At 58.5% G+C, this 22,516-nt stretch overlaps 1 protein-coding gene across 2 annotated transcripts in view; it reads left to right on the forward strand.

Annotated features, from left to right (window-relative positions):
* The window catches only part of RIPOR3 (RIPOR family member 3), a 64,997-nt gene that overhangs the window by 40,153 nt on the left and 2,328 nt on the right, over positions 1 to 22,516 (forward strand). Inside the window, exons 1-19 of one of the 2 annotated variants that reach the window (XM_059705317.1) lie at positions 3,223 to 3,581; positions 5,850 to 5,996; positions 7,083 to 7,161; positions 9,136 to 9,159; positions 9,464 to 9,517; positions 10,202 to 10,351; positions 10,554 to 10,617; positions 10,934 to 10,977; positions 11,116 to 11,241; positions 11,330 to 11,475; positions 12,542 to 12,671; positions 13,711 to 14,283; positions 16,439 to 16,569; positions 16,994 to 17,117; positions 18,334 to 18,469; positions 19,055 to 19,216; positions 20,043 to 20,204; positions 20,669 to 20,871; positions 21,844 to 21,927. In XM_059705317.1, the coding sequence (XP_059561300.1) occupies positions 3,550 to 3,581; positions 5,850 to 5,996; positions 7,083 to 7,161; positions 9,136 to 9,159; positions 9,464 to 9,517; positions 10,202 to 10,351; positions 10,554 to 10,617; positions 10,934 to 10,977; positions 11,116 to 11,241; positions 11,330 to 11,475; positions 12,542 to 12,671; positions 13,711 to 14,283; positions 16,439 to 16,569; positions 16,994 to 17,117; positions 18,334 to 18,469; positions 19,055 to 19,216; positions 20,043 to 20,204; positions 20,669 to 20,871; positions 21,844 to 21,927 (2,571 nt within the window). In that variant the 5' untranslated portion in view covers positions 3,223 to 3,549. Of the gene's footprint in view, positions 1 to 3,222; positions 3,582 to 5,849; positions 5,997 to 7,082; positions 7,162 to 9,135; positions 9,160 to 9,463; positions 9,518 to 10,201; positions 10,352 to 10,553; positions 10,618 to 10,933; positions 10,978 to 11,115; positions 11,242 to 11,329; positions 11,476 to 12,541; positions 12,672 to 13,710; positions 14,284 to 16,438; positions 16,570 to 16,993; positions 17,118 to 18,333; positions 18,470 to 19,054; positions 19,217 to 20,042; positions 20,205 to 20,668; positions 20,872 to 21,843; positions 21,928 to 22,516 lie in introns of those variants that run through there. The other variant, XM_059705316.1, reaches the window with a different exon arrangement.

Genomic DNA, 22,516 nt, shown 5'->3' on the forward strand with positions numbered 1-22,516 from the left:
GTTTTCAAAGGCAGAGGAGCAGCCTCTGTGGAGACGGGCCTGGGCGGCGCTGACCCTCTGGAGTGAGATCTTAGTGCCTCTGCCCTGGTCTCCCCAGGAGGTAACCCCAGGAGGAAGATGCGGTCCTGCTCCTGGGGGCCACTGCCTTCAGCCCACGCCTGCCAGGCCCCCAGGCTCTGTGTGTGGCCACATCGCCTCTCTCCCCTCTGGCCTCTGCACAGGCTGTGCCCGCACCGGGCACTCTTCCCAGCCGTCACCTGGCCGGCTCCTGCTTCTCTTCTTCGGGCCTCGGCTTCAATGCCATGTCCTGGGGGACCCCTGAGCCCCAGGCCTGGCCCTCACCCTCCCACAGGTGCACATTAGAGCCCTGTGTTGCCGGGTCCCACAGTCAGGCCCCCCAGCTCACTCGCCTTGTCCCCGGGCTGCTCAGCTCCGAGCTGTGCCTGGAAGGAGTTCCTCCCAGGGTTGAAATGAAATCTTGGCATGTCCCAGCTGGAAACACCCTTAGGAATCCCTAATTCATTCCACACACAGACATGGAGCACCCACTCTGGCCAGCCCCCGCCCCAGGCTCTGGGAAGAGACCCAGGCCCTGCCCTCCTCCAGGGCAGCAAACAGCACGCCAACAATCACTGAGATAGACCCAGCTGTGGCGAGGGCTGGAGGGCTGCGGAGGAATGCAGGGGTCCTCAAACTACGGCCCGCGGGCCACATGCAAATACAAACATTGTATTTGTTCCCGTTTTGTTTTTTTACTTCAAAATAAGATATGTGCAGTGTGCATAGGAATTTGCTCATAGTTTTTTTTTTTTAAACTATAGCCCGGCCCTCCAACGGTCTGAGGGACAGTGAACTGGCCCCCTGTTTAAAAAGTTTGAGGACCCCTGAATTAGAGCGCCAGAGAAGGGCCCACCCTGTCTGAGCGAAGGCCAGAGAGAAGAGAAAGAGCTGGTCACGTGCGGACGGGGTGAGGGGTGGGGAAGCCTGTCCGGTGGAGGGAAGAGCAAGTGCAAAGGCCCTGGGGTGGGAATGAGCGTTCAGTGACAGAACGCAGGCTTGTGGCTGGTGTGTGGGTGACAGAGGGAGGAGGACCCTGCGGGGCCTCCTGGGCCACCGTGAGGACATTCACAGTGTGAAGGGCTCCACGGAAGGGCTGAAACCGAAGCCCAAAATGGGAAGAAATTTGGTCAAAGTCCCAGAGGGATGAACGCCCAGTGCCTCTGACCCCAGTCTCCGAGAGGGGCAAGTGTGGACGCCACTGTGAGGAAGGCATACAGTAGGCGCTCCATAAACGCTGCTAAAAGGCTGAGTGTAAACTGACCAGGGAATGATGCTGTTTCTTGACTGAATGAGCCATATCTGAGCTGCCTCTTCCTGGGTTTCATCTGGGTCCCCCAGACCATGGGGTCTATAGTCAGGGCTGCTAAGGACGGTGTGCAGGTCCCCCGGCCAAGGGGGCCTCCAGCCCATGCGACCCTCCCAAGCTATGTGCCCTGGCACGGAGCTGGTCCGCCGGAGGTCGCCTTCCTGTGATCACCCAGAGGTGCTGTGGGGCAGCGGGAGGGGCCTGCAGACTGGCTCAGGGCCCCGCGAATAGACTTAGCCCTCTGCTGTCACCGTCTAGAAATTCTTTGTTGAACAAAGGGCTCCGCGCTTTCCTTTGCCCTGGGCCTCACAAATTCTGTAGCCAGTCCTGCCTGCAACTCCCCTCCCATCAGGCCTGTGGGGGCCCCGGGACTTCCGGCATCCATGCGAACTGTCCCCCAGGCCAACGCCAGCCTCTTGCTGACCCCTCCCGGGTTCCTGGGGTCAGCCCTCTGGGAGGGAGAGAACAGAGGGGATCCAACCCCGGACACTAGGGCTCGGCGGTCAGCAGCAAGGGTAAGACGCAGGTCCTGCCAAGTCTGCACGCTAGTCCAAGAAGGAGGGCTCTGCTGGCTGTAACTATCTTGGGGGGCTTCTCCTCCTGGGGGTCCCCCCTTGGGGAATTCTGGAGGATGCCTGGCCTCGGTGAGCTCTGCGGTCCCTGAGTAGCCACCATCTGGCCTCGGCCTCTGCAGTCCCCCTGTCCCTGGGTGAGGAAGAAGCTGCCCACGATGATAGGGAAGAAGTGCCTCTATTTTTAACTTCCTATCTCTGTCCAGCTCCCAGGGGCCTGGACCCTTGGCTCCAGGGCAGGACGGACTGTACCAGGTTTCAGGCCTCACCTCTGGCCTTATTTCCCAGGTAATTCAACCGGCTGAAACACAGCCACATCGCCAAGGCACTGAGCACTGGCACAGGTCAGGTAAAGGAACCTTAGACGCAGGGCAGGCGAGCAGGGCTCCACTTAGATGGGGTGGATAGGTGTCCCCCACCCCCACCCCTGCTTTGGCACCTGAAACCCCTTTGACTCTGATCCCCCACAATCAAAGAGTTCACTTGAAGAAGTAATCTGGTGGGGGAACTTTACACTAAGGTGTGAATGGTTGCTATAACGAAGCCATATATAAGGTGGGGGGACAAGAGGAGGCCAGGCCCTGACACTGTCCCATTCTTTCCTGACTGACAGGCAGGGCTGCTCTTACCCCTTCCCCTCCTCAGCCAGGTCTCCTCCCCTCTAGGCTGTCAGGCAGATACCCTCCTGAGCCAGGAGCCCCTGCAATGCCCTCACCAACTTGGGAATTCCTCCGTTGGGACGGCTGGGACGTGTGGCTGGGATAGCTCAGCAGCAGCCCGTGATTTTCAAGGAGCGGAGCTGGAGAGAGGACAGCGGAGGCGCTCACACTGTCCTGGGCGTGTGGACACAGACTTTGGGGACCTCAGAGAGTGTGCCAGGAGAAACGGGCTAGTACACGTGCAGCCCGAGAGCAGTCTGACCTTTGCAAGCACCAAGCGCATGTTTGTCATCATCCCCGCCCATCTGGCACCGCTGGACACGGGAGAAAAGGTAGCTGACACTGTTGTCACATTGAGGTGCGGCTGGGCCCTGCCTGCAGAGCCTGCCTCTGTAGCTGCCACGCACCAGGGCCTCCGACGAAGTATTTCCTCACGACAGCAGGCAGGACTGCCCCTGGCCTCACGTGAGGGCTGGGGCAGTGGGTTGCATGTGCCTGTCTGGAATCTTGTCAGGCTTGCCAGGGGCTGTTTAATATTTACTGAGTCCGCCCAGAGCTGGCGAAACATCCGCCCCAGAGGGCGCTCCCTGCTCCAGCCGTTGTGACACCGGCCAGACATGCAGCCCAATTTCGCCATCCGGAGGCTGCACACGCATCGCCCTCCCGGCTGGGCCAGCCCTCGGAGCCCTGGGCTCAGAGCTTCCCTGGGAGCGGGCGCTTCCAGGCACAGCACAGCAGCCCGGGTGAGGAGGCCTCCAGGTAGATGGAAGGGGGGCCTGGCGGAGGGCACACACCTGCCAGGGACGGTGGGCCCCTGGGAGCTGGCAGGTGAGCGTGGCTCCCACCTCGAAGCTGCTGGCCCACCTGCCTGCCTGCCACCTGCGGGGACCCTAGCCTGTCCGGAACCCGCCTCTCTGGAGGCTGCAGCCCTGCCCATCTCTACAGCCTGGAGATGGCAACTTTGTGGAGGGTCTGTTCCAAGAGGTGGGTGATGTGGCCTCGGGGAGGGTAGGGAGGAGGGTGCACAGCCCCTTCTTGGCCTTTGGGAAGCGTCACTTGTCACAGATGGAGACCGGCCCCAGCAGGGACAGGGATGAGCACTAATGTAACAGGCTTTGTGCCCGGTGCTCTGTGCACGAACCTCACTCCAGCATCACCTGACTGGAGGGGCCTTCCCGGCTTGTCCCACTTAAACTCATTCTCCTGCCTTTATTTTTCTCCTTGGCACTAAGCACTCTCTGACACATGATTTTTAAAATGATCTTACTTAACTTGGACACATACAGAGCACTTCTTGCCGGGCACTGCTTACACTTGTTAACTCATGCAACTCTCATGGCAACCCTTCCTCTGGTTCCCATTTTATAGCTGAGAAAACTGAGGCACAGAGAGGTTCAATAACCTACCCAAGGCCACACAGGCCGTTGCCTGTCTCTGGAGCCTGCCCTTGTTACCACTTCCCACCGTGTCCGCCAGCTGGCTCAGCAGCTCACAGGGGAAGGGGTTTGCCTGTGTTGGTCACTGTTGTACCTCCACCCCCTGAAGTGGTGCCTGGTAAGCAATAGGTGCCTATTTAAATATTTGTTGAATGAATGGCTACCTCATAACTTGGTGGGGCAGGAACTCTTATTGTCCCCCTTTGACAGATGGGGAAACTGCGGCTCTAGTTCAATACCTGTGACCTCTGGGGCTAGGATTGAATATGGGCAGCTCACCAGGGGCATGGGTCCTACCAGCTTGTCAAGGCCCCTGAGGGTCCAGGGCGGGATTCCAGACCCTTCCTTGCTGTAGCATCCTCCGAGACCAGGTCTCAGCGTGCCGGGCAGGGCCCGGGGTCTGTATCTCTGGCATGTTGGTGTGTAGATGCAGCCGGAGGGAAACCATGGGGCTTGGGGCTTGGTCCCTGTCAGCAGGGTGGCCAGGACAGCTGCTCTCTGTTGAGTCAACAGCAGGTGTCTGCGTCTGTGCATGGAATGTGCAGCATCTGGCTGGGCTGGAAATACAGCCCGGTCGCCTGCTGAGTCTCTGGGGGACCAGGGCATGGCGGGCCCAGTGGCCCTTCTCTTAGGCCTGGTGAAGGAGCCTGAGCTGTGTTCCTCTTGCCCCCACCTCCACCCCCACCCCCGCCTGGCTCTCCAGACCTCCATCCCCCTCTCCCGTGGACTGTGAGGCCCGAGGGTGGGACCCGGCACCTCACCGGGGGAAAGCCCTGCTCTGTGAGTGTTTGAATGAATGAACTAGTCCTGAGCCCCTGATTTTAGACTTAAAAATGCAGCAGACGGTGAAGGCTCCCAGGGAGACATGAAGCTGGGTTTCTAGCAAGGATGTCTCCCAAGTGAAGCAGAAACAGTGAATCCCCTAAGACTGTGCTCCTCAAGGTGTGGTCCCTGGACCGGCCGGCAGCATCAGAAACACAGGAAAATGCAAATGCTCAGGCCCAGACAGTTAAACCTGAAACTCTGGTGGGGTGGGGGCGAGGGCGGTCAGCAGCCTGAGCCTCAGTCCTCCTGGGGATTCTGAGGACTGAGAACCCTGTGCCCCACCCCCAGGTGTGGGTCAGAGCCCAGGCTGAGGCTCTGCATGCATTTGGGTTTGGGTCCCAGCTCTGCCACAGAGTCATTGGCCAGACTTGGTTCCCATGCCTCTCCCTGCGCAGGGGAGAAGAATATATTGGCTAACCCAGGCTAGGGCATGGGCTTGTCTCCGAATGCCCATGTATGCGTGTTCATGTGCATGTGTGTGTACACACATGTGTGTGTTGATTTGTCAGGCCACCTCCTTCCATGAATAAAGAGCAGGGCTGGGGAGGTTACCCAAAGGAAAATTGAGGTGCTATTCACAGAGGGAGGTGATGGATGCTGGGCAGGCAAAGCCAATAGGTGCCCACCCATGGGTGCACCACAGGACTATGAATTGGCCTTCAACGTAGCTTTGCCTGCATTGACCAAGCATGCTGAACAGAGAGCACTGGAGTTTGGGCTGCTTGGTTGTATTTCTCATTGTAAGTTAATTTCTCCTATCAGGTTATTATTATTATTAGTAGTAGTAGTATTCTTTTAATCCTAAAATCCAAAACCTTATTTTATAGATGAGGATATTTAGGCCCAGAGAGTCTTAGCAACTTTCCTGAGACCATGCAGCTTGGGGGCAATGGAGTGGACTCAGCTCTGGCCGCTGTTCCCCAAGAGTCTGCCCCGGGAAAGACTTTGTCCAGACTCCTGCTCTGACCCCCGCCCCCATTTCTTCCCACAGAAAGTCCATCCAAAGGAACTCGGTGAGGTCTCGCCTACCTGCCAAACCCGCCAAGATGTATGGCACGCTGCGGAAGGGGTCTGTTTGCCCGGACGCCAAGACGCAGCAAGTGAGGAAGATCTTCGAAGCGCTGAGGAGAGGTCTCAAGTAAGGGCGGGCTGCTTGTGGCCCTCGCACAGGGGCTCTTGGGCCTTTGGCCGGCTCGCTCCTCCCTGCCTCTCCCTGGGGAACATGGTCAGGTCTTGTCTGTAAGAGGCCACAGAGGGGGCTCCTGGTTATTGGTTTAGATGGGAAGCAACGTTTCCAGGATCCCAGGGCCAGGGAGCAGGGAGTGGGCCTCCAGGGCAACGCCACCCAGGAGGCCTCCCTTGCCCTCCTCCCAGGATGCACCGGTGCTGGTGCAGTGGGCGCTGGGTTTGTGCTGGAGGAGGGACGCCCGTCTCCAAGGTGCTCACCTCCCAGGGCAGCTTCTGGACCCCCCAGGTGAGATTGTCTGGGCAGCATTGATCCCGTTTTCCCGAGGAGCCCAGCCTCTGAGTGAGCAGCGCCTGTAGATAGTAGTGTCACGGGCGACACTAGGATGGAGCCCCCCCCCAGCTCTGAAGGCCAAACATCAGGTTTCCTGTCCAGACCCTTTGACCGGAAAACACATGAGATGATCCCTCCCAGCCTGTGGCTTTCTCTGTGCTTTCCAGAATGGGTTCCCAGGCCCGGCTCTGGGGCTTGGTCCTGGCATGCAGACAGCAGGGCGACCGCCCTTGTCAACGAGGGAGGCGTGCTCTCGCTGACCTCCCTGGGACTGGGGGGAGATACTGTCCTCCAGAGAGATGCCTCATTCCCGACCTGGGTTCTGCCTTTTCCCTGCGGTGTGACCCTCGCCGGGTTACCTGCAGTCTCTGAGGGTCAGTTTGCCCACCTCTAAGATGGGTTTAGCCAGAGCAGAACCTGCTTGTGGGGTTGTTTGGGGAATTAACAGAGATGCTCCCCATATTTCGCAGTGCCGGGCACGTGGTCCCCTGTGTGTGGGATCTGGAGGCCCAGCGGGTGGGGCCAGGCTTCCGGGTGGGTGGGGCGGCTCTGCCCTCTGCCCTCTGCCCTCTGAGCCAGCTGAGGGAACCACAGCTATCTCCACATGGCAGCTGTGGCTGCCTGCACTGCGGGACACCGGTAATCGGCCTGTTTTTCTTTCTCTTCTTGTTCCTTTTCCAACTCCTTTCCCTTGTTCTCTTGCAGGGAGCACCTGTGCATCCAGCAGGCCGAGCTGGATTACCTGTCAGGACGCCACAAGGACACCCACAGGAATTCCCGGCTGGTGAGACCCCTCCCTGCCTTCCCACTGGGGCAGCCTTGGCTGGGCTTCAAAGATGGGCCCTCCCCACCCCCTGGCCTGCACCACGGGTGCAAGTCTCGGGAATTCAGAGCCCCGAGGAATGGACTTGCTCTACATTGGGATAAATTTAACCCCAGGGGCTGGTGGGAAGCGCCCCCTCCCCGCCCAACAGGGTGCAGCGTTCACGCATTGGAGGCCCCACTCCATTCCCTCTTTGGTTCTAGCAGTAACAGAGGCAGGTGGGTGTGAGGGGTGTGCATCTGCGAGGCCCTATCTTACAGCCCGGGGCCATCTGGGCGCCCTGCAGTCAGGTGGCTTATGTGATGCCAAGAAATTGGGCTGGGCATCGAATCGAGGGTCTGTCACAGGCCCCGGTGTGTCCTCCTGCCCAGCGCCTCTGTTGTTTTGGCCACCTTGAGGACTGTGGCCTAGAGGCTGCCCTGGGGCCTTCTAGCCCAAGACTCATCTGCTCTGAGCTTTTGCTACCATTTTCCCCCTTAGCAGAGTCAGATTTAGAAACACACACACACACACACACACACACACACACACACCCCACACAATCAAGAGAAAAAAATAGTATCCCAGTTAAATAGGATTTTTAGATAATTATCAAATAATTTTTCAGTGTAAGTATGTCCTGTGCATCTTTGGGACATACTTATACTTTAAAAAGTTATTCATTGTTTATTGGAACTATAAATGCTACTGGGTGTCCGATATTTTATTTCTCACTGGAGGACATTTTTCCATTGCTTTTAGAGAGAGTAGAAGGGAAGGAGGGAGAGGGAGGGAGGGAGGGAGAGAAACATTGATGTGAGAGAGCCACATCAATTGGTTGCCTCCCACACATGCCCTAACTGAGACGAGAAACCTGCAGCCTAGGTACATGCCCTTGACTGGCAATCGGAATTGAACCCAACCCTTGGGTTCAAAGACCAGTGCTCTAACCAGTGAGATACACCAGCTCATGCTGTCAGGCTCCACCCCTCAGGACCGCCATCCTCCCAGCGGGAGGCTCTTTCTTTCTGGTCTTGAGAAGTCCCCACCCCCACTTCTCTCCCCACCCTTCTATCCTAATGGGATTAGAAACAAAAGCCGAGAGGCCTCGCTGCCTGTGGGCTCCTGCGACCTGCCAGCTGCTTTCCAGCCTCCCTCCTGCACAGGCCGGAGCAGAGCAGGGGTTGGAAAACAGGAGGGGAGGCGAACCTTTCCATCAACAGTGGCCCCTCTGTATCCCAGCTCCAGCTCAGCAGACCTTGGGGGCCAGGAGTGTGCCAGCCACTTTGGGGAGGGAAAGATGGGCCCCTTAGTCAGCTCTTGCCCTTGGGGGCAGGCAGGCCACGCAGATGCAGGAAGGAGGCATTAGCAAGATCCCACCCATTCCCAGCCCTTCCCAGCACCCACCGCACCCTCTCCCGTGGATGCAGAGGTTTGCCCATCCCGGTGACAAATTCCTTTCATTGGTGACACCCTGGCCCCTGGCATGGATGGATGGACCCGTCTGGGTTTGCCATTTCCTAAGGCCTGAACCGGTGGTGCCGGCTGCCTCTCCCCACTCTCAATTCTCCTGATCATGGCTGAAGTTACCCCTTAAACAGTCACATCGCCATGGTTCCCACTTTGTTGAGTGCTTACTGCGTCTTTTACTCCTCTTGGCAAGCCGAGGGGTAGCTATGGCTTTCCCGTTTATGTGAGGAAATAGAGGCTCAGAGAGGTTGAGTAACTTGCCTGGGACACAGAGCTGGGAAACAGAGCCAGGCGTAGAACTGCCTCACCCGGAGCACACGAGTCTAATCCCTCTTCTTCCTCCGCCTGGACCACGGGCCTCAGAGGGTGGAGTGGCTGCTGGCTTTCTGCCCTCTGAGCTCAGGCGCCCCCGGGGTGGAGCCTCATGGATCGTGGGGGAGCATCCAGAGCCCTGACACCTTCCCCTCCCCCTTTGCTCCCCCACAGGCTTTCTATTACGACCTCGACAAGGTGAGTAAACCTGCCTCCGTCAGCACGTGGTGAACAGGCGGCTATGGCTAGGCCTGGCTGGGTGAGCGTAGTGTCTTTGCTCCCCCGACTCCGTCCTATGGTCGTCCTCTAGGAGAAGCACCTGGGGTCCTCCCCATTTTACAAACGGGGAAACTGAGGCCCAGCGATGCGCCTTCCTCGAGGGGGGCGAGGGGCTGGCCTGGCTTGGAGCCCAGTTCTCCGTGCCAGGGCCTGCAGGAGGGTGGCGAGAGCTGGCGGGGGGTCCAGGCTGCTTTTAACGCATCTTCTCTTCTCCTGGGAGAAGCAAACGCGCTCTGTGGAGAGGCACATTCGGAAGATGGAATTCCACATCAGCAAGGTCGGCTGATGCCGGGTATCGCAGGGTGGGGCGGGGTGGTTGTTCTTGGGGGGCCCCCAGCAGACAGCAGGAGCCAGGCGGCCCCTCCGAGCGGGGCGGGGTCCCTGGGTGCTGGGAGGCTGGAGAAGCCGAGGGGGAGCAGGAACTGCAGGCGCTGGGCCCGGGGAGACCTGGAGCTCAATCTGAGAGGCTGGGAGGCTGAGACCACGCGCCCACCATAGAGATGGGAGATGGATGCTCAGAGAGGGACAAGCATTGCCCACGGTCTCACAGCGAGTCCTGCAGGGTCTGACGTCCATGAATTCTTCCGTGATCTTGCTTTACACCCCCCGCCCCCCCCCAGTAGACCAGTGGGTGGCAGAGTATTACCTCCCTGTTTACTGTTGAAAACTTGGGCAGGGAGAGGGAAGGGCTGCAGTTACCTGTCCAGGGCACTCCTTTCCACTGTGCACTGACCGCACGCCAGCCGCTGCCGAGGGCTGGGATACAAGTGGATGAGACAGACGTGGTTCCTGTCCCCGTGGGAGCTATGGGAGCCGGGGGCAAGTGCAGGGTGTGACCACCATCGGGGCTGGGTGGGGGCATTCGCTCAGGGGCAGCCTCTCCCAGAGGGTGAGAGTGACCGGCAGGCCGGGGCCCCTGCCCCTCAGCGTGGGCAGCACCCACCGCCCTGTGCCCCCACAGGTGGACGAGCTCTACGAGGGCTACTGCATCCAGTGCCGCCTGCGGGACGGCGCCTCCAACATGCAGCAGGCCTTCTCCAGGTGCCCCCCCAGCCGCGCGTCCCGAGAGAGCCTGCAGGAGCTGGGCCGGAGCCTGCAGGAGTGCACCGAGGTGGGCGGCCAGCAGGGGCGCCAGAGGGTAGTGGGGGCCAGGCCCCGCATTAGGGGGGGTGCTCTGGGCCCTGAGGAAGCTCTGCCTGGCAGGGTCTGTGTGTGCCCCTCCGCCCTGCCCTCCGCCCCCCTCCAGCCCACTCCTCTCACCCCCACCCGCTCCGCCTCGGGGCAGTGCTGAGCCATCCTGTGGGGCTTTGCAGGACATGTGGCTCATAGAGGGGGCCCTGGAAGTCCACTTGGGCGAGTTCCACGTCAGGATGAAAGGTAACAGGGCTGAGGGGGTGGGCAGCAGCCCCTTCGAGTGGGTGTCAGGCTTCTTGAGGGCCCTGGGACTTCTGCCAAGGGGGGGTGTGGGTCAGAATTCAGGGGTCCTCGCCCAGCCCTGGGCTTGCACTCCTGTGACGTGACCTCAGGCAGGTCCCGCCCCTTCTCTGAGTTGGATGTGAGGGTCCAGGCCTGTCCACTGTCCATCATGATGGCTCATCTCTGAGTCTGATTCCCCGACTCAGGCGGGGGAGGGGCTGTGACCCACGGAGCAGGGGCAGCGGAGGACAGAGCTCAGCGCATCTCTGTGTTCCAGGCTTGGTGGGCTACGCACGCCTCTGTCCAGGAGACCAGTATGAGGTATGGCCACCCTCCGGGGTTCCTGCCAGACCTTGGGGTCCCAGGGCCCCACCTGGCAGGGAGGGCCCCCATGCAGGTGGCAAGTGGGGGTATCCACCCGGGGCAGCTGACCCACCCGTTCATGGCCCTCGCCCACAGGTGCTCATGCGCCTGGGCCGCCAGCGCTGGAAGCTGAAGGGCCGAATCGAGTCTGACGACAGCCAGACCTGGGACGAGGAGGAGAAGGCCTTCATCCCCACCCTGCACGAGAACTTGGAGATCAAGGTGGGTGGGGCCTAGGGGCAGGGGCAGGGCCAGGGCCAGGGCCTGCGGGGGCTCCGCTCAGACACCACCCACAACTCCTCACCCCCAGGTGACAGAGCTGCGTGGCCTGAGCTCCCTGGCGGTGGGCACCGTGACGTGTGACATCGCCGACTTCTTCACGACCCGGCCGCAGGTGGTGGTGGTGGACATCACCGAGCTGGGCACCATCAAGCTGCAGCTGGAGGTGCTGTGGAAGTGAGTAGGGGCCAGCCTGGCTCCCGGCCCTGCTGCCCCTCCCAGGGCCAGCCCCAAATTCCCACCTGGAGGGACACTCACCCAGAGCCTGAGCCCGATGAGTCTTGGTGGCTCCCCCTGGCGGCCTGACCACACTCTAGCATCCACTTGTGCTGCGCCAGCACGGCCAAGGGCGACCCTGAGTTGGGGCGGCCTAAAGGCTTAGAAAAGACAGACGAGAGAATGAAAGCCGGGTCTCGGTGGGACGCTGCTTCTCTGAGAGACAGCGACAACGCCCACAAGCCGTGTCTTTATTTTATAGCAGATGCCACGGGGCAAAGTAAGGGCGTGACCAAGATGTTTACAACATTCTCGTGGGTTTCAATCCTGCTCAACTACATGCACCTGAACTCTGTCAAGCCCACATCACTCAGGCACATGGGGCCTCGTGTTTGGACCATAAGTTCAAGCTCACAACTACAGCTGTTGGCTATAATTGTGCTGGGAGGGCTCTGCCCTCCAAGCTGGGACTTGCACGTGGCCATGAGAAGACTGTGCCCTCTCATCAGTCCGAGGCTTGAACCTGTGCAAACACAGCGGCTCCCCACATCCACTCGCGGGCATTTCTGCCCGCATCTCCCACCAGGTGCCCACAGTGCCTGAGTCACGGGCCCTGGTGGTCGGGCTGGGCCCCAGACACCTCTAGCCAGGCCTCTGTGCAAATGAGAGCGAGCAGGTCGCTTCGTGCCGGGAGGCTGTACCCAGACTCCTTGCTCCAGGGGCAGGGTCGGCGAGGCCTTGGGCCCCCAGCCTTACCTGTGGCTGGGACTGACCCAGAGGTCCTTCTGGGATGGTGCCCTGTACGGAGGAGGGATCCAGTCACTGCCCCTTGCCATCGGGCTAAGGGCCCGCAGGGTGGTGGGCGTCTGAGAGACAGTTAAGAGGGTTGAGAACGTGGACCTGGAGTCCCCGGGCTTCGCCTGGGCTCCCGGGCAGGGCCTCCATCTCCCCTTCGGTCCCCTGGCCCTGGACGGGCTGAGTGTCCTCCGGGCACCAGTGACACCCTGGCCGCTGCTCTCTCCTCCAGCCCGTTTGATACCGAGAGCTTCCTGGTGTCACCCAGCCCCACAATCAAGTTCTCTGTGGGCAGCAGGAAGGGCTCCTTGTACAACTGGACGCCCCCGAGCACCCCCAGCTTCCGGGAGAGGTACTACCTGGTGAGTGGGCCTTGCCGGGGCAGGGCCGCTGAGGTCCTGCTGGGACTGGTGGTGGGGGTGACTTCCTGGGCAGTATGTGGGACTGGGCTGGGCAGCCTGGCACCTCTCCATGTAGGTTATCTGGGTGTTTTTTGGTACTTTTTCTTCCTTGACGTTGACCCCTTTATTCTGGGGCGCTAATAGACTTGGCTGGTTCTCCTGGATACCTTGAACAAGGTTTTCTGGATGGTTCCGTCACCCTGGCCATGGCCTTGGCTTCCCACTTATTTGTTTTAAACTGAATGTATTTCCAGTAAGTAACACCTTGACAGCAAAACATCTCTTTCCTCTGGCCTCCAGGGATCTTAGAGTCATTGTCGACTTCTTCCACACCTTTCTAGAGACACTCGATACCATCTGGGAGCAGATGCGGGCTTTTTCTTTATCTTTCAATCCATAGCAGCCTTTTTAACCCAGTGATGCTTTTGGAGCCTGGGGGTGTGAGGGAGGAATGAGGCAGGACTCCGAGCCCCTCAGATCAGGGCGTGAAACACCAAATGCTTAATTTAATGAGGAGCTGCTGTTGTTTCTATGCCATGAGCGCTTAGGTGTATTGTATGTCAGGTCCTTCCTTCCCCCATGCATTTCACTCATTCAAAACTATATGCCAGGCTCTTCTCCGGGCAGGTGAGGACTGTGCCCTCAGGGAGCACTGCCTGCCTGAGGGGCAGAAAGACTTGGGGGGGGAGGGCTGGGGGGAATAAAGCAGAACATCCTTTGGCAGGAGGCACAGTCAGTGCAAAGGCCCTGGGGTGGGAATGTGTGAATGAGCCTGGAGAGTGTGAGAAACAGCAAGGAGGCCTCTGGGGCTTGGAAGGTGTGAGTTAGAGAGGACTGGGCTAAGAGCAGAGCGGATGCTGGGTGCTACCGGCGCCTCCGGACCTCAGTCACCCGGAGAACAAGGGTATGCAGAACAAGTGTGTGGCGGGGGAGCCCCTCTGGGGGCCTCGCTGTGGTGCCTGGGGTGGCCAGTGAGGCTGGTCTGTGTCCCCCTCTCCAGTCTGTCCTGCAGCAGCCAGCGCAGCAGGCCTTGCTGCTGGGCAGCCCAAGGGCCACGTCCATCCTCAGCTACCTGTCCGACAGCGACCTGCGGGGCCCTGGCCTGTGCAGCCGGAGTCAGGAGCTGCCCGAGATGGACTCCTTCAGCTCTGAGGACCCCCGAGACACCGAGACCAGCACGTCAGCCTCCACCTCGGACGTGGGGTTCCTGCCCTTGGCCATTGGCCCCAGCACCTCCCCTGAAGAGGAGGCTCAGGAGGACTCCCCATCCCTGGGGCTCCTGCCAGAGCTGGTCCACCTGTCAGGAGGCGCGTTTGTGGAGCGGCCTGGCTGGAGGGATTTGGGAGCAGAGAGCCCCAACCTGCCACGGGACTCCCCACTCCACAGCCGCACGATGCCGGGCAGCCGGACAGACCCCGATGAAGGAGAATCCGGGGACAGAGTGCAGGGGCCTGGGGTGACCCTCGAGAGGCCCCTGCAGGAGGTCCTGGATTTACTGAGGTGCACAGACCCCGCCCAGCCCCGGCTCCAGGAGCTGGAGTGCCAGGTGCTCAGCTTCAGGGACCGGCTGAAGGTATGTCCGCGCGTTGGAGGCAGCCCTGCTCTGCCAAGGGTGTAGCGCCGGGGCTGGGCCGGCAGCCCGCTCTCTGCACCACCAGGGCAGGCACTGTCTCCTCTCGGGGCCTCAGTTTGCTCGTCTGTCGAGTGGGGATTACAAGAGCCCTCATCGGGCTGGAAGGAGGGTTAGGAGGAAGTGGGGCTCAGAGTGAATAACTTGCTCCACGTCCAGCCAGAACCCAGCAAATCTCACCTCTTCTGACCCGAGCAGGTGAGGCAGCCGCGCGACACTAAAATCCAAACGTGGGGCATTCTCACGGCCAGAGCTGGCACCCCCACCCCGAAACCTCCCTACAGGGCCCACGCCAGGGGCCGTGCTCGCATGGCTCTCAGAGGTGCTGGCCTGGGCAGATTATGCGATTTGGGGGGTTTCCATAAATTTAAATGTACATAAAATAAAATGTATCACACCAGCACCTACTTATACATCAATTAGTTTATGAAAACTCACACTGGCACTGAAACAGCTTAACAGCTCCCGACAAAAACCTGTTCTGTTTCATTCCTTCCCCCAACCCTCAGCTTCACAAATCAGTGCAGGGGAAAGAAAGGTGGATTTCCTACCTAGTAACTTGAAAAAATGTTCACTATTTACCACTGCTATGGGCCTGCCTGAAGATTTCAAGAAAAAACAAGAAGAAAAAGAATAGTACCTTTTTTTTTTTTTTTCCCAATTTCTTAATAGCACTTTTTGGTAGAACAATGTCAGGAAGCATGCAGCCTGTCACCTGGAATTTGAGAAATTATACTTCACATAAAAACCTTAAAATCACGCTGCCGTCGGGCAATAATTTTCAACATCTTGAAGGAACTCTTCTTTTTTTGGCAAACCAAGTTAGTAGAATAAAAATGACCACTGGCTATGGTCTTTAGGTTGACTTTTTAAAGAGAAATTATACACACATGTATGTGTGTGTACATGTGTGTGTATTTACATACGTACTCATTATTCATGGATTCTCTTTTTGTGAATTCATTTACTTGCAAAAATGTATTTATAGCCCCAGAATCAACGTTCATGGCTCTGTCAGGTGCAGAGTGACAGGAACTTTGAGTCACTGACGTGCTCATTGAACAAGGTGCCGTTGCCGTCTTGTTTCAGCTCCCTCACTGTAGGTGTGTCCCCTTTGCAGTCTATTTAGTGCTACATTTTTTATATTTTTGTCCTTTTTTTGGTGACTGATCTGTTTTAAAGGCCCCCAGGGCAGGGCTGAAGTGCTGGCCGGTGTCCTAAGTGCAGATGGCAGTGATGTGCCTCCCGGAGAACATACGTGGGTTAGGTGTGAGTCACATGCTGTTGGCTTGAATTCATTTAGGAATAAACAATGCATATGAAGTAAGGTGTCTTTAAACAGAAACACACATAAAACAAGGTTACACACTGGCCGCTGATGAAATGTGACCAGAGGCTCGAAGCTTCTGCCTTTCCCGGAGGAGCAATGGTTCCAGATCACACCCCGGGGGTCACGGAGACTTTATAGAGCACCGCGGAGACCGAGGCTCGCACGCATGCATGCTTAGGCCTGCCACCAGGAGGCTCCGAGGACGGAGCAGGGGCAGCCCGACGTGCACCCCGACACGCGCTCCTCCATCAGCTCTGCCTCCAACCTCCTCTCCGTCCACGTCTCCCTGCGATCCGCAGACACCGTTTAACCTCCTGGAGAGGCGTTCGACCTGACTCACACCATATCTTAAAACTAATTTGAAATCAGTCGTCAATATTTAAAAACGGGGCAGCTTCCCACAAACTCTAGGTTTCCAGCTTTCCTTAGAAAACTGAACGATCTGGCGACACTGGCCCCAGGGTCCGAAGCGGGCAGTGCCAGCTGGAGCAGCCGCTTGCCTCTCCGGGGAGGGCACCCCCTCTCCTACTTTGCATGGTCCCCCACTGTCTCTTGCCCTGTCCCCGTGGGTGTCTGTGACCAGCTGAGACTTTTAGGATCTGTCTCCCTTGAGCTTTTGCACCAGACCTTGTCACATGCCACTCGGGAGGCTGCTTGGGGAGTGCTGTGCCCCGTGCTCATCGCCCGCTTGGGGGAGGCTGGGGGAGGGTGGGGGTGCGGGACGCGGGGAGTGGGGAGGGCTGCCCTGAGGTCTCGCTCCGTCCACAGCCCCGTGAAGGCCGCCGGGAGCACAGCTCGGCCGAGAGCCTGATGGAACGCATCCTGGAGAGCTTCGCCTTCCTCAACGCCGACTTTGCCCCCCACGAGCTGTCCCTGTTTGGGGGTCCCCAGGGTCCCCGGTGAGTGCTCCCGCCAGCACTGACCAGGTGACCAGCCTTAGCCCCTTCCTTCCTTCCTATCCGCCTCCTGCCTACGTCTCCCTCTGCCCGATTGGTATTTATTCTAATGATTTCTTGTGCCCCCCCCTCCACCCCTACATGCCCACTGCCTGATACAGAGCAGGTCCCCAGGGACCAGAGTGAAGAGAATAGCTCGGCCTAGCCCGAGCTTTCTGTTCCCAGCAGTGGGCTTCTTTTGAATCTTAAAAAATAAATAATGATGGAGGACACAGTAGAGCCTCTAACCTTGACCTGACAGGCAGCAGCACTGCTCCCGTCCACCCTCAGCTCCCACAGCACCCTGGTCTCCCTGGTCAGAGCCCTCCCGGGAGGGCGGGTTCCCTCTGCCCAACCAGATGGTCACCCAGTTCTCCACTCAACTCAGAAAGGACAGGACCCGGCCCCGACCACCATCACTGAGAGAGTCATCCCGGGAGCTCACGACTGGTGCCCCCGAGCTGGACACGCTGCTCACGGTCCACCTCCAAGTCTGCAAGGCTCTGCTGCAGGTGCTAAGGGGCCTGGGGCCAGGGGGTGAGGTGCTAAGGGGCCTGGGGCCAGGGGGTGAGGTGCTAAGGGACCTAGGGTCAGGGGGGTGAGGTGCTAAGGGAGCTGGGGCCAGGGGGTGAGGTGCTAAGGGACCTAGGGTCAGGGGGGTGAGGTGCTAAGGGGCCTGGGGCCAGGGGGGTGAGGTGCTAAGGGACCTAGGGTCAGGGGGGTGAGGTGCTAAGGGAGCTGGGGCCAGGGGGGTGAGGTGCTAAGGGAGCTGGGGCCAGGGGGGTGAGGTGCTAAGGGAGCTGGGGCCAGGGGGGTGAGGTGCTAAGGGGCCTGGGGCCAGGGGGGGTGAGGTGCTAAGGGACCTAGGGTCAGGGGGGTGAGGTGCTAAGGGAGCTGGGGCCAGGGGGGTGAGGTGCTAAGGGGCCTGGGGCCAGGGGGTGAGGTGCTAAGGGACCTGGGGCCAGGGGGGTGAGGTGGAAAGGGACCTAGGGTCAGGGGGGTGAGGTGCTAAGGGACCTGGGGTCAGGGGGGTGAGGTGCTAAGGGACCTGGGGTCAGGGGGGTGAGGTGCTAAGGGACCTGGGGCCAGGGGGGTGAGGTGGAAAGGGAGGGACTGGCCAGGGGGCCCGGGAGGGGTTGGGAGTTCTCTGCAAAGGGCTGACCTTGACGGTGGCAGGGAGCACGGTGCAGGGGCCAGAGGCCCGCACCTTGAGAGCCATTGAGATTGAGAAGGTTCCCCTGGGGAAGCATCGGGCCAGGTCTGGGGGAGTCATGTGGTTCTTAAGCAGCCCAAGCCCTGACTCAAAGGCAGTGGCTGGGACGCCTTCAGTCGCAGAAGCCAGAACTCCAATCCAAACTGGCTCAACCCAAAGAGAAAATCCATTGGCTCATAGAATTGACCAGCCCAGAGGTGGGCTTCAGGCCCGGCTGGATCCAGGGTTTCAGACGCCATCACGCCTGGGCCTCTCCCTCTCAGCTCTGCTTTCTTGTGTGGGTTGGCTTTGCTCTCAGGCAGGCTGGCCCCTGCTGATGGCAAAGGCCACCTGTGGCAGCTCCAGTTGGACCCTGTGTCTCAGCCACTGTGGTGGAGGGGGCACTCCCAGGGGACAGCCAAGGAGCTACCACAGGGATAGAAAGGATGGGCCCGGGCCGGTGAGGGCCACGGTCGTGATGACTGACATCAGAGGGCGTGTCCGTGCTAACCTGGAGCACGTGGGTTGCTTCCCAGAAACTGGCCTCCCCCAATCTGTCGAGGATGGTCCAGGAGAGCCTTCTGGAAGAAGCTGCACAGCAAAAGCAGGTTCTGGAGACTCTGTCTATGCTGGACTTTGAGAAGGTCAGAGAGGCGACGTCTGTTGAAGAGAGTAAGTACCTGCCACCACCGGCTGCTCATGTGAATGGCGCACAGGGACCGGCTTTGAGGGCAGGCGAGCTCCTCTCCCTTCCTGACGTCCAGTTAACCGGAGCCCGGGGTGTCTGGCTGGACTGGGCTCAGAGACACTGTGGGGGCGGGAAGGGAGGCCACACAGCCTTGGAGAAAGAGGGACCTGCTCTGTGGTCAGCTGGGTGACTCTGGGCCTCTGAGCCTCAGCTTCCCCATCTGAGCAATGGGTCGGTGAAGGAATCCTCAGGACACACTCCAGGCGCACAGCGTGCGCTCACATAAACAGCAGCTGTGACCCCGGTTGGGCCTCTGCCCTGGGGCCTCCCCTTGTCCATGAGGACAGGCTGGTGACAGGAGTCACCCGGGCTGCTGTGAGGACTGTGGGTGGTGACCCGGGTGAGGTGCTGAGAGCTGAAGCTGCCTGCCGTCTCTCTGTCACCGTGGAGTGTGGGAAAAGGACACTGCATGTCACCCCTCAGCTCCCGACCTCAAGTCCCAGTGGAGGGAAACCTTCGGGCCCTCTGCTCGCTCTTGCGCGCAGGCGGGTCTGAGCCTGGGCTCTCAGTCCTTCCGCAGGCCGCGCGGAGGAAGGGCTGCCTGTGGCTGTGGAGGGGGTGCACGGAGCCCGGTGGGGTCCTGGCCTGCCCCGCCCCCACGCTCCTGAACCAGCTCAAGAAGACGTTCCTGCACAGAGTCCGGGGCAAGTACCCAGGACAACTGGAAATAGGTAACTCCCCGTCCCCCTGTCTCTGAGCTTCAGTGAGGCCACAGCGGGCCTCACCGCCAGCTAGCTGCCCTGAGTGTCTTCATGGCATCAGCATGACTGCAAACACCTCCTTCTGCTGGGGAGAACGAGGGGCCTGTGAGCCTGCAGTTAGTGGGCTGGGCCTTTTCCTGGGGGCAGGGTCCATGGCTTCCCCCAGAACCTTGAAGGGTTAAGAAAGAACCTTCATGGAAGGTAGGCAAGCCTTTATCTGCCCTGCAGGGTGGGCTCAGAAGGCACAGCATTTCCTGCTCACAGCTGGAGGGGACACTCATACTCCAGAAGCTGGCCGACTGTCAGCAGCTCTGACCCCCACCTGGGCTGCTCAGTTGCCTGCGTATTCCCAGTCCTGGCCCCAGCCATGTGGCTGTGCCCCCAAGACCACCCACACCGGGGCCTGCGTGCGACCCCACCTGGAGCCCCCTCCTTCCCTGGGCACAGGCGGTGCAGCGAGGGACACCCACCCACATGCCCTCAGAAAGCCTTTAAGCCAGCGGTTCTCAACCTGTGGGTCGCGACCCCTTTGGCGGTCGAATGATCCTTTCACAGGGTCGCCTAAGACCATCCTGCACATCAGATATTTACATTACGATTCATAACAGTAGCAACATGACAGTGATGAAGTAGCAACGAAAATAATTTTATGGTTGGGTCACAACATGAGGAACTGTATTTAAAGGGCCAGAAGGTGGAGAACCACTGCTTTAAGCTGACCTGGCCTCGCCAGCTAAGAAGCTCCTAGGGGGCCAGGTCTCCGTGTCTCACAGCCCCGTGCGTGTCTCCTTGCCAGCGTGCCGCAGGCTCCTGGAGCAGGTGGTCAGCTGCAGCGGGCTGCTCCCCGGAGCTGGCCTCCCCGAAGAGCAGACTGTCACCTGGTTCCAGTTTCACAGTTACCTGCAGAGGCAGAGCGTCTCAGACCTGGAGAAGCACTTTGCCCAGCTCACCAAGGAAGGTAGGGGCTGAGATCCAGCCGTGGAGGCCCCTGTCCCAGCTCCAGGAAGCCAGCTTTGCAGAACCACTGCATCTTTCCCCTCCAGCTGTTCTTTTAAGAACCCCAATTTAATGAGACCCCGCATTCAGCCTCTGTGATGAGATTAGCTCTAGGGGAAGAAGGCTTCTCTCAGCACAGAGCAGAAGTCACAGCTGGCTATGACAGGAAGCGCGACTGGTCTGCGACCCTGAAGTCTGGGCTGGGGCTGTATCGGTTTTCAGCGCGGACTGGATCCCTTGCTAGAAAGCCTTCCTAGAGGTTCCAGGAGGCCCTGCTCAAGCCAGTCCAGATGGGCCTTGGTGACCACATGGGCTTGATCTGGGACTTGCTTCTCCATGACTAATGCCATGGCCAAACCAACCTGCAGCTGGACAGCCCAGCCACCATCAGAGGGGACCCCGGGCTCACTTTTCCGTCTCTTCCAGTAACCCTCGTGGAGGAGCTGCAGTGCACGGGGCAGGCCAAGGCCGTCAGGAAGCTGCAGGGGAAGCGGCTGCGCCAGCTCCAGCCCCTGCCCCAGACCTTAAGGGCCTGGGCCCTGCTCCAGCTGGACGGGCCTCCCAAGGTGTGCAGGGCGGCCAGCGCGTCTCTGGCCAGCGCAGCCAAGGACAAGAGCTTTCGGGAAAAGGTACGTATGAGGGGAGGTGGCAGCCTCCTGGCCGTAGGTGTGGGAGGTGGAGGAAGGGAGGCTTTCTCTCTCGGAAAAGACCAAGGTGTGTGTGACGGGGGCTGCACTTGCCGCAAGGTATTTGGATTTAGGGATGCTCCAAAGATGCACACAGCTCTCCTCACGCCATTGCCATCGGCAGCACCAGGCCTGGGAGGAACCACATGCCACCCACCTCCCTCACCTCAGTGTTTCTAAAGCAACATTATCTATTTGGCCTTTGCGATGTCACGTGCATGTTTCTTAGAATTCCAGTGGTCATCCTCATTTACTTGCAATTAACGTGTGGCTGGCTGGTTGTGTTCAGTCCACTTTTTGAAAACCAAGAAATTGGACCCCTATGCCTTTTAGGTTCCTGGACCTGAGACTATTCTAGATTTAAGATATCAGCCCCCAAGGAGGGCAATATTGGGGCCTTGCTATAGCCTCAGGCTCGCTGAGGGCCAGGCACATCCCCATGTGCTTGCAATAATTTTGTGAAGCAAGTGCCAACTTTATTTTCCAGAGGAAGTGACTTGTCCATGGTCATGTGACCAAGGGGGCAGGGGCAGAGCTGTGACTGGAAGAGGGTGAGGGAGGGGAGATGCTTTTCCGTCTGTGTGTTCAGTTCTGTTGTCCCGGCCGAATATCCGATCCTGAGTTAGCATTTCCTCTAGATAGCAGTTCGGGAATGCATTTCATAGACATTAGACAAAAAGAGCTTTCCGCACTCGATTGCCACCAGACCAGTGTTTTTAGAGAGAAGCTCAGTACTGTAGTATACATCTCGGGACTTTGCACCTGGCCCAAAGATTAATGGATCATGGACTGATTTTTGTTTAGAAAAAGGTAAGGGCTTGACTTACTGCCAGCAATTGGGGGACCAGCCGTGGGCACCGTGGACTGTGCTTCCGGCACCCTCCCCCCTTCATTCACAGCAGCCTCATTCCCCAGGCTTTGCTTTTCTACACCAACGCCCTGACCGAGAATGATGCGAAACTCCAGCAAGCTGCATGCATGGCACTGAAACAGCTCCGGGTGAGTTCAACCTGTCCTCACGGTGATGGAGAAGCCTGCTTGTGGTTAAAGTTAGTTCAAAACTTTTCCACCAGGACCAAAAAGATAATAGTAATAATAAAAATCACTGCTGGCAAAAAAGGAGCTTCAGAGCTGGCCTGAGAGGAGCAGCCGGCAGCCCCACCAGCCGTGAGCACCTGCTTTGTCTCTGATGAAGAGCAGCCGGCTCCAGAAATTCACTTCTGAACTCCTGCATCATCTGCTTTAATATCGATTAAAAATGTCTAAAAGCTCATTGTAGAGGAAAAAGAGTGTAAAACATATGTACATTACCCATCATCCTAACAGAGGAAACTACCGACATTTGGCATATTTCCTTTTTGTTTGTGGGCATGTGTGGGCACTGAAAATTGATATTATAGTTTAAAAACCATGAACAAAATAGTAACTTTTTGTGTTAGACTGGTAATGCCTTGGGATTTTTTATAAAGGATCTATCCAAGTTACACCTTAATTTAACCTACTCCCCTACTCTTATCGTAGATAATTTAGGTTCATTATCCATTTATTATAAATAATGTCATTATAAGCATTTTTGTGCATAAAGCTT

The sequence above is a fragment of the Myotis daubentonii genome, chromosome 8 (genome assembly GCF_963259705.1).
Source record: "Myotis daubentonii chromosome 8, mMyoDau2.1, whole genome shotgun sequence".
NCBI classification, from domain to species: domain Eukaryota; kingdom Metazoa; phylum Chordata; class Mammalia; order Chiroptera; family Vespertilionidae; genus Myotis; species Myotis daubentonii.